Source organism: Ammospiza nelsoni, chromosome 2, assembly GCF_027579445.1.
Source record: "Ammospiza nelsoni isolate bAmmNel1 chromosome 2, bAmmNel1.pri, whole genome shotgun sequence".
Taxonomy (NCBI): domain Eukaryota; kingdom Metazoa; phylum Chordata; class Aves; order Passeriformes; family Passerellidae; genus Ammospiza; species Ammospiza nelsoni.
Genome location: NC_080634.1, coordinates 58,114,825 through 58,129,894, shown reverse-complemented (window position 1 = coordinate 58,129,894; position 15,070 = coordinate 58,114,825). Strand labels below are relative to the sequence as shown.

Below are 15,070 nucleotides of genomic sequence, written 5' to 3'. Positions count from 1 at the left end.
GCCCAAACCATTGGGCAATTTTGCCTGGGTGCACCAGAGTTGGGGATGGCTCAGTTTCACCACCAGCAGCTCCATCCCATCCTGGATTTGGGTTCTGCTGTGCCTGTGATCCTAACATACATCAGCAAGTCCTTCCCTGTGGCTTGGCTTCCTCCCAGGGTGGTGGGGTGTCCATCCCCAAGGAAAGTCTGTGTAAGAGCCAAAGGGGCAGCCAAGGAATCGGTGGTGTGCCCCAAAAGCAAGTGTCCCAAGCTGACCTGAGATGCCTGGTGGGCTTTGGGTGTAGAGATGACCAAGCTGAAGACAGGGAGCTCCCAGTGGTGCCTGCAACAGAGGCAACAAATTGGGAAAAGAGTCAAAGTCCCTCTTTGTAAAAAATATCCTGAGCCCCCATCTTGGGCTGTGTGAAAATCCACCTGAAGTGTTATGAAAGCCTGCTCTGACCCACTTTGTTTGCTGATCACATGTGAGCAGCCTCGGGAAAAATAAAGCAACTCTTGCTTTGAGTTGTTTTCTTCTTTGTCCATTACAATTTCATTTTCCTAAGATTAAGGAGAAAAAAATGAAGACCCAAACAGCCTCATGTTTCTGAACATTTTGCAGCAGCAGAAAGAAACAAAATGAAACAACCCCTTAAATTATTGCATTTTCAAAAAGAATCATCATCTCATTGTGCAGATGGTGTGCACCAGGCCCTCATTAGCATCTTGCTCTATTTTTAGTGTCTCTTCTTGCTGCACATGAAATCTGGCTGTATTAAAGGAGTTACCACAATGCCTTCCCCAAACACCATTTTGGTTCACAAAAGGCACTCTGCCCCTTCCTGCCTGGGGTTTTAAGGCACAATTCACTTATCTGCAAATCAGGGTCTGCTCTGCAACCACCAGTGTGTTTGTTCACGGGTAAATGGAGGAAAATCACCTCTCACATCTCCTTCCTCCATCATCAGCAATTTTTTATGTGTCTGTTGTGAAAAAAGTTGTTACTCTTGAAAGTGGTGGAGCTCTCCTGTTTGAACCTTTGTGAAAGAAAGGCTAGGATTGCTCTGGCAGGCCAGAGAAATGAGGACAGTGAAAATCAATTCTCTGTTTGCTGCTGAACTGAATCCCAGTGCTAACCCACAGCCCAGGGTGCTCCTTTGGCAATGTTTTGTTATGGCCAGCTGGTAAATAAATAACCTTCCTCAGAAATTTTAACATCTGGGAGGAGTGCAAGCACAAAGTACCCTTTGCTCCTAGCCTGTGGTGGCTGGGGTAGGTTTCAGGCTGGTTTTCATGGAGATTTGAGCCCCAGAAGAGTGGAGGTTGATGTGAACAATATAAGGATTTTATTCCTTGCCTCCCAAAGCTGATGTCTAAATACCTGAAATGTATCACATCCTCCAAGTGCCCTACCTCCACTCTGCACAAGAGAAACTATAGGTCACCTGAGCAAATGCAGGCACTTATCTTCCGCTTGTCTAAAATCAAGGGGGTTAACACCCATGCTCCACTACCAATGGGAGAAGCTGGTTCTTGTAGTCCCTTGAAGTCCACTTCCATTTGCAGATACAGCAGTAAATTTCAGGTGGCTCACTCTGGACCAGTTCTCTTCCACTCTTTTTCTGAATTGTTTAACACGAGCTCGCTGTCCCTTGCAGCTGAGTTCCAGAGGAATGAATGGTAATGAGGCAGTAATTTGTATGAGAGACAACAGGTCAGCTGAAGGTATCCTGCTCTGAGGTGGAGGTTGCTTCAATAAACCATGAATATTCATGTTGCATGTCTGGTCAGTTTTGATCACTCAGCTGAATTTTCAAGGCAATTCCTATCAAGCTTCATAAGAACCTGAAACAGGTTTTGGCAATAAGAAGGCAAAGAAAAAAAGTGATGTTAAAAGGAATTGACAGGCAATAGGGTTAGAGATCCTACCCAAATCTGATCTTGCAAATAACCAACCTGAAATTAAGTAATTAATCTGTGAAGGTCTTTGATAACTCATGTGCTAATATTAAAGTATATTCCTTGTTAATTGTCCTGAAGAAAAAAAAAACAAACAGACAAAAACCGATGCCCAAAGCCTGCAAGAAATGAGGAGTGGATTCATGTTGTTTCCATTTAATGAAATAAAAGAAAGATTAGAAAATGCCAAGAGTCCCTTTCTTTGCTTCTTCACCTGACCAGCTTTGGGCTAGACACAAGTCCAAAACTCTGATACCTATGCGGATTCTCAAGCTCCTGCCACAAATTGAAGGTGGTCCTAAATCCAGCTCATGAGGGACAGCCCAAGCAGAAGTACAGGGACCTCTGTTTTGCCTTTGGTGATAGTGACACTTTTATCTTCAAAGCAATTGGGACTGAGAAGATTAAATATAGCAAACAAATTGTAAGACAAGCTTTAGCAGGCAGTGCATTTTGGCAATTTTTCTCTTCCCCCTCGTATTTCATTTTAACTGTCTCATGATGCACCATCCTCCTCATGAAAGTAGCCCTCCAATGCAAGCAGATGATACAAGCTGGGAATGTCAAATAGGATTTGCATGGCACACATTGTGAAATGTTTTACAGATATCCATAGAAAGGTTTATTGCTGCTCTTTCATGTTATACATCATCATGAGGATTTCTAGAAGATTATATTGGTTCAGATTAGGAAATTCTCCCTGAGGTACCATTCATTGCATGTTCAATTAGAATACTTCATGAAATGTAACATGTTGAGACAAAGTCAAATATTTGGGGAGACAGCGGGACATGAATGACAGCAAATACAAATATGTGTCAAAATATGTGTAGAGGGAGAAAAACACTGCTTAGGATTTGTGCAGTAAGTAAATTATTCCTATGCTATTCACTTAAATTCCAGTCTGGCATATCTTACCTGAGTTCTAGCAGTTTATTTGTCATCAAGTCTGTGCTTGACCAATGGCATCCTGGCCTGTATCAGCAATTGTGTGGCCAGCAGGATCGGGACAGTGATTATTCTCCTGCTTCTAAGGGCATTGGTGAGGCCATATCTCAAATCCCGTGTTTAGTTCTGAGCCCCTTACTGTAAGGACTTCCAGGTGCTGGAGCATGTCCAGAGAACGGCAACGGAGCTGGGGAATGGTCTGGAGCACAAGTCCATTGAGGAGCAGCTGAGGGAGCTGGGGGAGTTTAGCCTGGAGAAAAGGAGGCTCAGGCGGGACCTTACCACTCCTACAGCTGCCTGAAAGGAGGGTGGAGCCAGGTGGGGTTGATCTCTTCTTCCAGGCAACCAGTGACAGGATGAGAGCACCAAGCCTCAAGCTGCACCAGGGGAAGTTCAAGTTGGACATCAGGAAGAATTTCTTCATGGAGAGGGTGGTAAAGCATTGGGGAATAGGCTGCCCATTTTGGAAGGAATTGAGTCCCTATCCCTGGAGGTATTTAAAAGATTTGAGATGTAGCACTGAGGTTTAGAGATGGCCTTATCAATGCTGTGTTAATGGCAGGGCTCAATGATCTCAGAGGTATTTTCCAACCTCAACAATTCTATGGTTCTGTAAGGATCAGCCTTGCACTGTCTATCCAAAAAAAGAACAGTTTCAATTTCTCAAAGGATTCATTTTCTTGACATAGTAGCACAAGGGAACTGCTTGAATTTTAAAAGAGTAAATGGGCTTTTGCAATTCTGTCATTGGTGCTCACGGATGGACACACCTCAGAGTCTCAGAGGATAATCTAAGCGTTTGGACTAAGTGACCTGAACTGTCATTAATAATCCAGTAATCATCCTCCAGGAAACCCTCTCCTCCATAGTCCTCTGCTGAGCTCCAGCGGTGCTCACCTTGCCAGCCCAGCTCTGAGCACTCCTTGATGCACTCCTTGATGCCTCTATTAACTCACTGGAGCTGGAAGGATGCCGCTCAGCCTCTGGCTGGTTTTCTGACTGCTGTGTGATTTGTGATGCCTTGAGCTAGTTTGCCTTAGGGTTCAATGTGTCTGTCCTGGGAAGTGACACTGTATTATGGCATGTGGCATCTGAGACAAGGCTGAGGAGAAGCCCAGGATTCAGGATTGCCTACCCCTCTGGGGTTATGAATACTTGTGCAATTATGTTGACATAATACAAAGGTGGCTCAGGTTCACTTTTTCAGCTGGAAAATGTTCATTTTAAAGGAATTAAAGAGAGGGCCTTCAAGCATTGTAAGGGGATGAGATTGTTACCTGTGGAAGAACAAGGATAGTTTTGTGGGGTGTTCAGGCTAGGGGCAAGGCTGCTTTCTAGGGAAGAAGCTTGGAGGTGGGGCAATGAGGGGATAGCTCTTCTTTTGAATGGTGACCCCATGGCTCATGACACTGAGCTGGAGCAGCAGCCTGAAGGCTGTGGTCCAAGGGACTGAGGATCGGTCATGCACTTCCATGAACACAATCAAAATCTCTCCTAGATGAAGTGATCTGAGTGTGGTTATCACCACTGGATGAGAAGAGAGCCGTAAGCCAAAGGGATTTTAGTGATAATGAAGATCCTTCCCAGAATCACCACTATTATTTCTTCCTTTTCCCAGAGAGCCTTAGGCCAAAGATGTTTGAAGCTGTCCCAATCACAGCCTCACATGGGACCTAGCCAAAAGCAGTGTCTAACTACACAGCCCTTTTCTGACACACCCCACTTGAGTACAGGTAAATCCCCAGCCCAGTTTGATTAGTGCTTCTCTGATCAGAGACAACTCCCATTGAGCCTTTCAACATGCAATTATGCCTTGAAAGGTCACTCTGGGAAAACTGTGCCATGAGACTCCATGTTTATTGACTCCCTTCCCTGAGCAATTTGCTCAGTTTACATGTAATGAATAAAAGCTGTTCTTGGCTGCTGCCCAACCTGACTGGTCTAAAAGTCAAGCCGTGTCAGCCTTCTGCCAGGGCATTAACATCAAAACTAAAGGTTGCTCCAGAAAAACCTCTTGACGTAGGAGTGTCTTTTTCCTGTCACCTTTGCATTTGGATGCATTACCATAATCCCCATTTACCATAATCAGTATCAGCATTTCCCACTCTTGTTTTGAGCTGCTCATGAAGTCCACTAGTCCTTGCACCCAAATTAAAGTTTGCTATCATTAGTTCCACTGTCAATTTTCACCTGCATATTAGCTTCTACCTAAACTGTGCTGGTTCAGACCCATCTCTAGAACTGGCTGTTGTGTCTACTCAGTGCAAACAGGAGAGGAGAATGGGGTTTGTTTTGTTAGACAGCATATCAGCCTTGTAGATGGGTGTCATGTGCAGGGTTAGTTCAGCTCCAGGATGGGCAGCTGACCCACCATGGCTGAGCAAGTGCCTTAACCTGGCCAAGTGGTGGGACTGTTATGACAGGGTGGGTTCTGATGCTTTTGCTGTGGTCAGATCAAAAAATAACCCCACAGCAAATGCAGTGTGAAATAACAGCTTTACAGCTCTGGGGCTGGGATGGATCATTCTGATCTCTTGGCCAGATGGTGCTGAGGGGTTTCTGCAGCAAGTCTGCACTAGGGGAGTATCACTAAGTCTAGAGAAGAGCTACACTGTCCCTATAGAGGAAAGTCATGTTACTGTGGAACTGAGAGCCCATCTCACCTGCCAGCCTTCCAGGCTGAATGGGAAGTGCAACCACCACTGCATATGGAAACTTCATTAGTCACAGCAGGGCTTTCACTTAGGTTGCAATTGAGTGAGGATGAGTGTGTTTTGCAGAAATAAATCCTCTGATATGTGGAAATGTGATGTTATGGCTCACATACAAAGATTTCTCCGTATTTGAGTCAGTGCTCTTCGGTGTTTCTCTCTGTGCACAGCCCCGGGCCCTCCAGGATGAACATCCTTGTGGTGTTCATTGCAGGCCTCAGTGCCTGGAGATCTCCACGGCTCGTGATTCAGCTCTGGTTCATCCACGTTTCCAGCAGAGAGAAGAGCAATCAGGAGGCATGGTGAGGTGTGATCCATCACAGACAGTATGAGTACATGCTTGCCCTCACATACTAAGGACATACCTCATGCAGAAATCCTTTTTCAACATGACTTTTCAGTGTGTACACAACCACCAACACGTGTTAGTCCTGCATATAGGCTGTAAGGCCAATGAGTTTGCCATTATCCACAGCCTGGCTGTCGGCATCAGCCAGTGCAGACACACACTGCTGGAGGGCCCAGGCTTAATCTTCACTGGTTTTCAGCGTGGGAGTTTATCACACAAAGTCACTGTGCAATTGCAGCAACAATTTACAGTCTGCCAGGAATCCAGCCAGTCCTCCTCATACCTGGGGCTGTCCCTGTATTCTGCCAATCCAGCAGAAGAACTGTGTGGAGGCTTACCCAGAGGAAGCTGGATAAATCTCCATGGCAGCTCTCACACTGGTCACACCATCCAGTGGATATTTATACTCTCCTTTTTTTTTGCAGTTCTGATTAAATATTTCTCAGTGAAAACTCTACAAGTGACAGTGCAGTAGCTGTGGCATGCTGAAGTTCAACCCTCTCTGCCTACTAGAATTCTTTTTCCAAGGACACATGCCACAAGAAACTGCTGCCCAGAGGCAACAGCAATATATTTCTGTTTCCCTCAGGACTCTTGTAGGTGATTTTTTTTGTTCAGCATCTCTTTGAGTAATCAGAGTTGTCCTGAGACTGTCACTCTTCTGGATATCTCCCTGCACATCTCAATCAGGCAAAAAGACAGGCCTCTCCTGAAGCTCACTTTAGGTAATGACCCCTTTCAATATCAGCTGCTACTTTTAAAGATGTTATCAGCCCTCATTGTGTTATTATTTTATGTTAGTATATTATACAATTATTCATTTGTGTTACTGTAGCTCCCAGGGATCTCTCTCTGGATCAGAACTGTACTGTGGAAGTTGCAGCAGCATCCAGCCATGTTTTGTGTTCTACTGTCACTGTCACAAGCCGAGAGGAGCCTCTATCCTGAAATAGGAAATATCTGATGGTCATAAGAATGGGCCAAATGTTTCTGATGTGCCAGATGCTGTTTTAATTCTCAAAGCTAAGAGAGGAACTCACATTGCTTTTGGCTGCTGTTAAACTGAACCACTCTGGAATGGTAGCATCCAGTTTTGTGGCCCAGCTATTTGCCACGGTATGTTAGGAAAGACCCAGATGGATCCCTGTGGGTGTACCCAGTGGTCTTGCTGTGAAAGGCACAGGCAGAGATGTAGGGCTTGCCTGCATCCCTTCCATGCACTCTCTCTGAGGAGCCCTGCAGAGCCTCTGTGGAGCCTTCCTGTCTCGTGCCCTGATGCCATCTCAGCCTAAAAGTCGATCTTAGCAGGAATTTAGAGAACAGTCTCAGAATCATTGAAGTCTTCAAGCCAGCTGCTTGGCAGCTATTATCTTCAGTGGCTGAAGCAGAGATTGCAGCATGAAGAGAATTTCTACATAGACTCTGCTTGCCAGTCTGGATTCACCTTGAACAGGTGGGAGATGTAGTCCCTTCCCCACAGTCTGCTCACCAGGCAGTCTGATCTGAAAACAAAGATCCTTTCCAACTTGTTTCATGCATTACAGTGTTTGCTTTACTTCTTTATGTGGTCTCACTTAGCAGAGAAACAAAGAATATCTGAGTTTTTCCTGAATTCAAGCCAATAAGACCTGGCTGGCGGCGAGATATCTCTTGCTATGCAGACATCCAGTCTCAGCAATAAGAAAAGTGCTTTTATGATCACCTGGAAACTCTGCCCTAAATCTCACATTTGCATTTGAATAAGTTTTTTTCTTTGTCTAAAAGCTCTGATTTTTCAGTCTGTGCTGCATGGATGTTGAAGCACTTCATCACTGTTGCTATGAAAGTTCAAAGCCATTTATCTTCAATAAGGTTACTTGATGCAATTTCTAACAGGAAGAACCTCTCTGTCCTGGAGCTTTCCACAAGATTAAGTGATGTATTCAGATAGGCAATGTCTCAGGGAGATTTTCCCTACCTGGAAGACATAAAGCTCATTCTGGTTGAAGGACAGCAGGCTTTGCAATTGGTGTTTCTTATTTGCTTCCACTAGAGTTTGTTAGTTTCTTTCTTGGAGCTTGGCATCCTTTTGTGAAAGTACTGTGAGAAGAGCCATCTTTGCAATGAAAGTTAGTCCTCATTATTCTCTTGAAGATTATCACTGCCTCCTAATCTTTCACATGTATTTTCTGGAGTGGCAGAGCCCAAAGGGAGATAAGAAAACTATTCACGAGTCTATTGCCTGTGTGGAGAGAGAAAGAATGACTGTAGTCCTAGCCAGGGGTACGAGGTAGAGGTTTAATGTGATGTTCTGCCAAAGATTTTTTGTGTGGTTTTCAGCAAGTACTTTACTGCCCTGGTGGGAGCTATGCAGGTGAAAGACAGCAGAACTGTCAGGTGTCAGGACCTGGAGGAATCACTACCAGCTGCAGGTAGTGATTCCAATCCCAAAGGAGCCGGGCAGGACTGGGGCTGGGTGTTTGCACTCAGGATGCAGCATCCTTGTGCAGGACCCCTCACATGCAGACCCAGCTGACCTGATCACCTGCACTGCTCCAGAGACAAGGTTCCCAGGAGAGTGGAGACCCTGTGGTCAGGTGGAAGGTGCTGATGAGAAGAGAAACCTCTCTACACAGAGCCTTAACTCCCAGGAGATCCAATCTCTTTCCTGGCAGCCCTGCTGTGACCACACTCCGAGGGTTCCTGCTGAGTAGTTTCTGTCTGGAGGATGAGCTCTGCCCTCTGCTCTCTGTGCATGCCTCTGGAGCCTGCAGGTCTGCCCTGTGCTACCCTGCTGTGAAACCCTCTCTGTTTCTGCAGGCTCATCTCTGCAGAAGGTGAATCATATTTATGTGTAAAGAGTTCTGGTGGTGACACATGGCAATCTTTGTTTTCCGCCCTTCAATTTGATGGTGTGAGCAGGCAGACTTTATTGAACTCAAAAAAAATTTGAAAACTTATGCTTGTGTCTGAACAGTTCAAAATCTGCAGCTCTTCCATGTGAGAAGCTGTTTCTGATTCAATTGCAGAAGAAGCACATCTGAGTCTGTTCTGACAGACTCTTCTCCAATTGAGGTGTTTGTCAGGTGTGTGTTGGGCTAGAAAAACAAATAAATCACCTGTACTACAGTACTGTCAATTGGATTTAGCTCCTCTGATGCACAAAAGAGAGCCATGCAGTAGCATCCAGCAATTTATTTATTTATCCAGCTATAACCCTAACTTGTCCAGAATTTACCGCCTCTTGTTCCTTCCGTAGTTTACCTGTATTCATAAGGATGGTATGAAACAGAGGGTGTGATACCAAGTCCAGTGGGAAGAGGACTACTGCCCTACTTCTCAACAAGCCCTACAGCCAGCACTGGCTCAGCAAGATCCTTACTCATCTTCAAGATGATGAGACTCAGGATGCTTCAGCTGATTTATAAGGAGTCATGGATATATGATGTGAGCTTAATTCATAATGGGATTGAGCTGAAAGCACTAATGCTGCTTTACTGCAGATCTGACATTTACATTCACATGGTGTCTGATGGATAGTGCAGATGAACCAAAGCAGGTTTTCTAGTGGGTCTGGTAGCAATCCATCTGTCTCAGCCTGATGAAATTATTGTTGCAATTTACTAAACTAAGCACAAGAAAATCCATCTGTGAACAGAGATATATAAAAATCCTAAAAATAAAACCACAAACCCAAAGCCAATATTTTGTCTATGTAGAAAACCAAAAGACAACTGAAACCCCACCAAAACAAAGAGGGAACACCACTCCCAGGTAGTTGGGAAAACAGAATTTTGCAATAGCTGCATAGCAATTTTGAAAGACTTCATTTTCTCCTGTACCCCATGAAGGATACTTCTTACTTCAAAGAGATGTAAGGCTGTGTTCTTCACAGGAAGGCAGGAATTCAGATTTAATACATTGTAAAGATGTAAAATATTTGAGTTCGCAATTAGTTTTAGAAGCCCTGATTTCAGATTAAATTTAGGAAGCCAAAATTCAGCTACCTTTCAACCATAAGCAGAGCTGTAAAAAGTGCTATACCATGAGCACTAGAAGAATGCTTGCAAATTGAATTTCATTGTTGATCCTACTTGCTAGTATTTTAGGATTTATGTCCTACCATGCGGAATATTTGCTTCACCTTTGCTTTATGGCAGTATAAGGTTGCTCATAGGCTTTGAATTATGACAGAATTAGAATATCTTCTATGGTAGAAAGTCCTTAAATATACCTTAAAACATTTGCACTTCTTGTTGAGACACTTATGAAAGCTGGATTTAGGCAACCATATCTCATTTCTCCCCAAAATACACCTTCCTTTTCTTTACTGGGAGTCACACTGGACAGATTTTCATCAGTACTCCAATGTATCTGAATTTCTGAAATCCGTGCCAGAGCTGGGTCTTTGCAGATGTGGAGAAAACTGATAAAGGATGTTACTTGGTTCAGAAAGCAGTGAGAACAATTTAAACAATGGCATCCAACAGGTACAAATGTGAGAAGGCAAGAAGTACCATGGGCTCTGCAAGTCACAGGGTGAAACCACAGTTGATGGCTTGAAAATGTGCTGAGAAAGGCAGCTATCAGATGAGGGGAGAAGACTGAAAACAAAATGGAAAAGCTGGACTGTTGGTGTGGTCACTAGAAAGCTCTGGGAGAAGAACACATGGGGTGTGTGGAAGGTTACGTTGAGAAGGTCACATTTCTGCTATCCCTCCTTCAAAACTAGGGTGCTGGCAAGAGATGGAGATCCCCGTTCCAGAAAGCTGATGCTGTGACACTCATCCTGCCAGAAATACACTGGTCCTTTGGCAAGGACTATGCCCCAAAATATCTACACTTCAGTTGATATTTCAAGAAAAAAATGTGCCAACTAACAAGAAGTAAATAGACTAAAAAAATGAATAACTAAATAATATCTCTCACCCTAGAACTTGTGGTCAGGCAACAAAAGCATCATTAGATTTGGTCTCTACCCCACAGTACAAAGAGCTCAGGAAATTTAAACAAGAGCAACTGGTTTTATTGAGGTTTTATTGCCTTTGCTTTGTTTTAATTCAGCAGCAGAACAATTGTTAGAGGAGCTGGAGAAGCCAGTTTCAGTCCACAAAAACACCAATGATTTATTTATTGCTATCATTTAGGGAAAGGGCAGCATTTGCTGGTCCTGAATATTTAACACCGCAGGGAAAAAGCCAGCCGCTCTGAAGCCTGCCTGTTCCAGTGAGGCTCTGCAAATCAGTGTGCCACCCTTGGCCCCCTAAATTCAGAGATGGGAGAGCTGGGAAGCTGTGCTCCAGTGCCTTCTTGCAGGTACTCAGACTTCCTCAGACTTCAGCTTGAGCAGCCTGTTGAAGAGACCCTCACCCTTCTCTGACCTGCTGTGAAAATCCAGGTAGGGAGGTGAGGTGCATCTATGCCTCAGAAGTCATTTACCTGCATGGCATTCATCTCAGGAAAACTACAATTCATTTTACTTCATGCATCATTTATAGTAATCCTCAGGAGAGCAACGGGTGGGAGAGATCAGCATCAGTGTTTTTGCCTACCCAGAGCTAGAGTGAAATGCATTTTGAAACACTGAAGGACTGCTCTTAGACTGTTTCCCCCCCTTCCTTGGTTTTCCAAGGGGCTCAAACTATGAGTCTCAGTCTCTAGCTACTAACTGGCCCAACCCACCAGATGTTTCTTGAAAAAGCATTCAGGAGCAGCCAGACCACAGGCACACACAGGCAGAAGGGAAAACAGGAAAAGACACTTTCCCATGCTTCTCATGTGTCACACTATCTGCTGAGCCCCGTCCTTCCACACGTCACCTACTGCAGTGGGATTTCACTGCTGCTGTTGGCTGTGGAGGAAACAGGCCTGACTGCAGATGGGAATGAGTGACAGGAGATGGCCACCACCTGCCTCAACTCTCCCCAAGGAACTACCCAAGGGAGAAGCTCTTAGAGTAGCCCATGTCTTTTTGTGACCATCACTGTTCGTGAAATATCCTCAGGAGAAGAAAGTGACAGACGCCCCTCACCACCACCCCACAAAATGTATACAAGGCAAAAAAAGTTGAGTTTTTTTTTTCAAAGGAGTGCCTGTCAAATCTCAAAGCCAATTTGCAAATAGCTGTCCTATCTATATTGCTGTGCATCAAAATTTAGCAGCACAAACTGAGGGTCCAACTGGCACAGAATTCAGTAGCAAGATCAGTACCCATTTTAAGACCCTTCTATGCTTTATTTTCTGAAAATCTCTTTTTGAATGCTTAAGGAAACAGCAGCTAAAAAGATGAGTGCCCCAATGGCTGGGTATGGTTATATCCACCCTATGGCCAGACCATGTAGCAATCTCTCCCTGATGTTTATGATACAAGAGTGAGATTTAACCACGCTCACAGTGCCCAACCACTAGCTGCCATTCCCATTTTAATGCAAGATGAGGCTTCCAAGCCCTCTGCTCAGCAGAGGAGGTGACTTTTTCTTCTAAGTTTTCACTGTTTGAGTGAGAAAGTTGTTTCCTCAGAAGCTGAAGGGAGCTCTGAAACTGCCAGCTCCCCCAGGGCTTGGCTGTGCCCAAAATACAGGAGTTAAATCACTATAGCTGATATGGAAACCTGGGTGCTCTTGTCCCCTAGTGGAATACTTGACCTTTCATCAGGCACAGGTGCCTTTGGTCCCTTAGGCAAGCAATGAAGGAAACATATTTGCATAACATGGTCAGACCAAAGGTTTCTGCCAGTCTCCCTGGGTGCACTTTTCACTAACAAGTGTTGTTTCCAGGGCTGCTGGAGGGCGACAATAAATTGATTAGCCTCTTTAAAATTTCTCATAAAATTGTATTAGCAAAACGGTAAATACATGACACAGGGACAGTAACCACGGGATGTTTACATAATGCCCACTGTGGACAAGTACTAAATACCATAAAAGACCCGAGACCCCCCCCCATAAAAAGTCTGCGAGTTCTGGCTCTCAGAAGGCAGCTAGAGCACCATAGTTGTTGCTGTGGTTCCTCCTCCTCTTCCTCCTCCCCATCACATTTCAGCTTCGGAGCTGTGAACTTTGCTGGTGGTTATGGCGATTCCTATCGCTAGGCTTCCGTTGTCAGAAAAGAGTTGAGCCAGGGAAGTGTTCAGCACAAGGCAATCCCCGTCCGAAATGACAGAGTCAACGCACTCCAGGATCGACCTGGGCGTCGCCTCCCACTTGAGGCGCCTCTGGTTCCTGTTGAGCTCCAGCCTGTAGGTGAAGTTGTTGGCCTGGGTGGGCGTGCCGATCAGCATCATCGTGGCAAAGAACTGGGGGTGGCCCTCGTGCTTCTCCTGCTTCCTGAGGACCAGCAGAAACTGGTGGCCAAGGCAAGAGTGCATGATGATCCAGTCCGTGGGTGCAGGCAGGTGCATGTCCGTGGCCAGGAAGACAATCTCCGCGCCCTGAAGGATGTTGATGCGGTGGGTCTGCCTCAGGTGGGACACCACCACCTCCAGATGCCCTTCCCACGGACAGGAGAAGAGTGGGCACGTGCAGGGGACCAGCTGGGGGTCGTGCACAGCTTCGTGGTGATGGCAGGGAGGAAGGATGCCTTGCTCCGTGGACGCCTGCACAGCTGCACAGCGGGTCGGTGCATACTGCGGGAAGAGAGAAATTAAATGTGAGAGCAAGCGGACCAGAAAGCAGTGCAGATGTGCTAGGTGCAGACCTCACAGACATCAGTCACCCATACTCCACCCAAGGCAGCACCATTGGGGGTACAGAGAACTCAGCACACTGGGGATCAGAGGCAGTCCTGACCTGGATCTGCACCACACAGGGAGATGGCAGTTGCCTGGTTCTCCAGGAGAACAGACAAACTGTTTGAGCTATGATAAGTGACTTCAAATGAAAATGATGTATGTGCTTAAAGAGCAATTTCATTAATTCAGGGGGAAAAATCTGATTAAAAAGAAAAAACAACCCAACAAAGCAAGGACAGCATGGGGCATTTTATATAGTTAAGAGTTTTGCTGCTCAGAACAAGGGAATGAAATATGTATGGCATTATTATTCTTTAATGAAACATACGGGCAAATACAGGCATTTTCCCTGAAACAATAGGCTTTATTACGCCCATAATTTGTGAAATAAATGTCAGTTTTTATTGTATTTTTTTGGTCACTGTTTTTTTGGTCAATGTATTTGTGTCTAATTGATGCTCTTACTACCATAAATCTTAAATTGCTCTCAAAGGTGATTGGATGGCAGATTTAGGGCATTTTTGTACTAAAGTAAATTTGGATTAAGGTAGGGCAGCTCGCTAAAAAGGCAGCAGCTCTTGCAGAAGAATTCCACGTGAGGACTAAAAAGCAACCTATTCTGACTCTCTCAAGAGGATGTTGTTGAAGAGAAATAAGTCTTACTCAGCCAAAAGTGTATTCACATGTGATGCTATTTGGGAAGAGTAATGTCTCTGTACAATAACTGTGTGCACAGACAAACCCTAAGGCACAGGCATGCTGGTCATGATTCATCTAACCCAATTTTAAGTATTTACTTCACCCACCCAAGACAGAAACCTGGTTACCTGGGGCTGCCTCTGCAGCCTGTAGACTGAGGCAGCCCTTAGAGTGCGGAATTCAGACCTTAGCTGGAGTAGTTCAGCTTCTAAAGGTGACACCAGCTGATGCCAGAGAGACTGAGATCCAGTATCTCTTGCTGTGCCTAAATTTTAGCTGTTTAATAATTTTTTTCTCTCTGAACTCCTTTTATAAAGGTACATCTCTCACATCCTTTAATGTCGCTTAGAGCAGTACGTACATATATACGTACATTTTGCTTTAACATGTGTTCTAGGAAGATTAATGTAATTCCCTAAATAGTGTCCCACATCCCCTTATTTTAATATATGTACCCAAAATTGCATGACCTACATTATAGTCCTAACATTTAACAGTTGTTCTCCTCTATGCCCCGTCCAAATCATAGCAGATTTGGGATTTTTGAGCAGAGGTTTGTTTTATCCAGGGGCAAGCATAATCCCAATAAAATGGATGGTAGATTTGCTGCAAAGGGTGTGTTGTCTTGTCTTGTTATGGATACCATGAAAGCTTTCATTACAGCCTTGCTGTAAGTAGTTTTGCCCACCAGAACTTGCTCATTTCTTTACAGGAT

The 15,070-nt window shown here is 44.7% G+C and overlaps 1 protein-coding gene across 1 annotated transcript in view; it reads right to left on the bottom strand.

The window, feature by feature from the left end:
• Nucleotides 1–12,740: 12,740 nt before the first annotated feature.
• Nucleotides 12,741–15,070, bottom strand: part of SIAH3 (siah E3 ubiquitin protein ligase family member 3) — a 41,230-nt gene continuing 38,900 nt past the window's right edge. Inside the window, exon 2 of the mRNA XM_059466795.1 lies at nt 12,741–13,551. Within this exon, the coding sequence (XP_059322778.1) occupies nt 12,958–13,551 (594 nt within the window). The 3' untranslated portion in view covers nt 12,741–12,957. The remainder of the gene's footprint in view (nt 13,552–15,070) is intronic.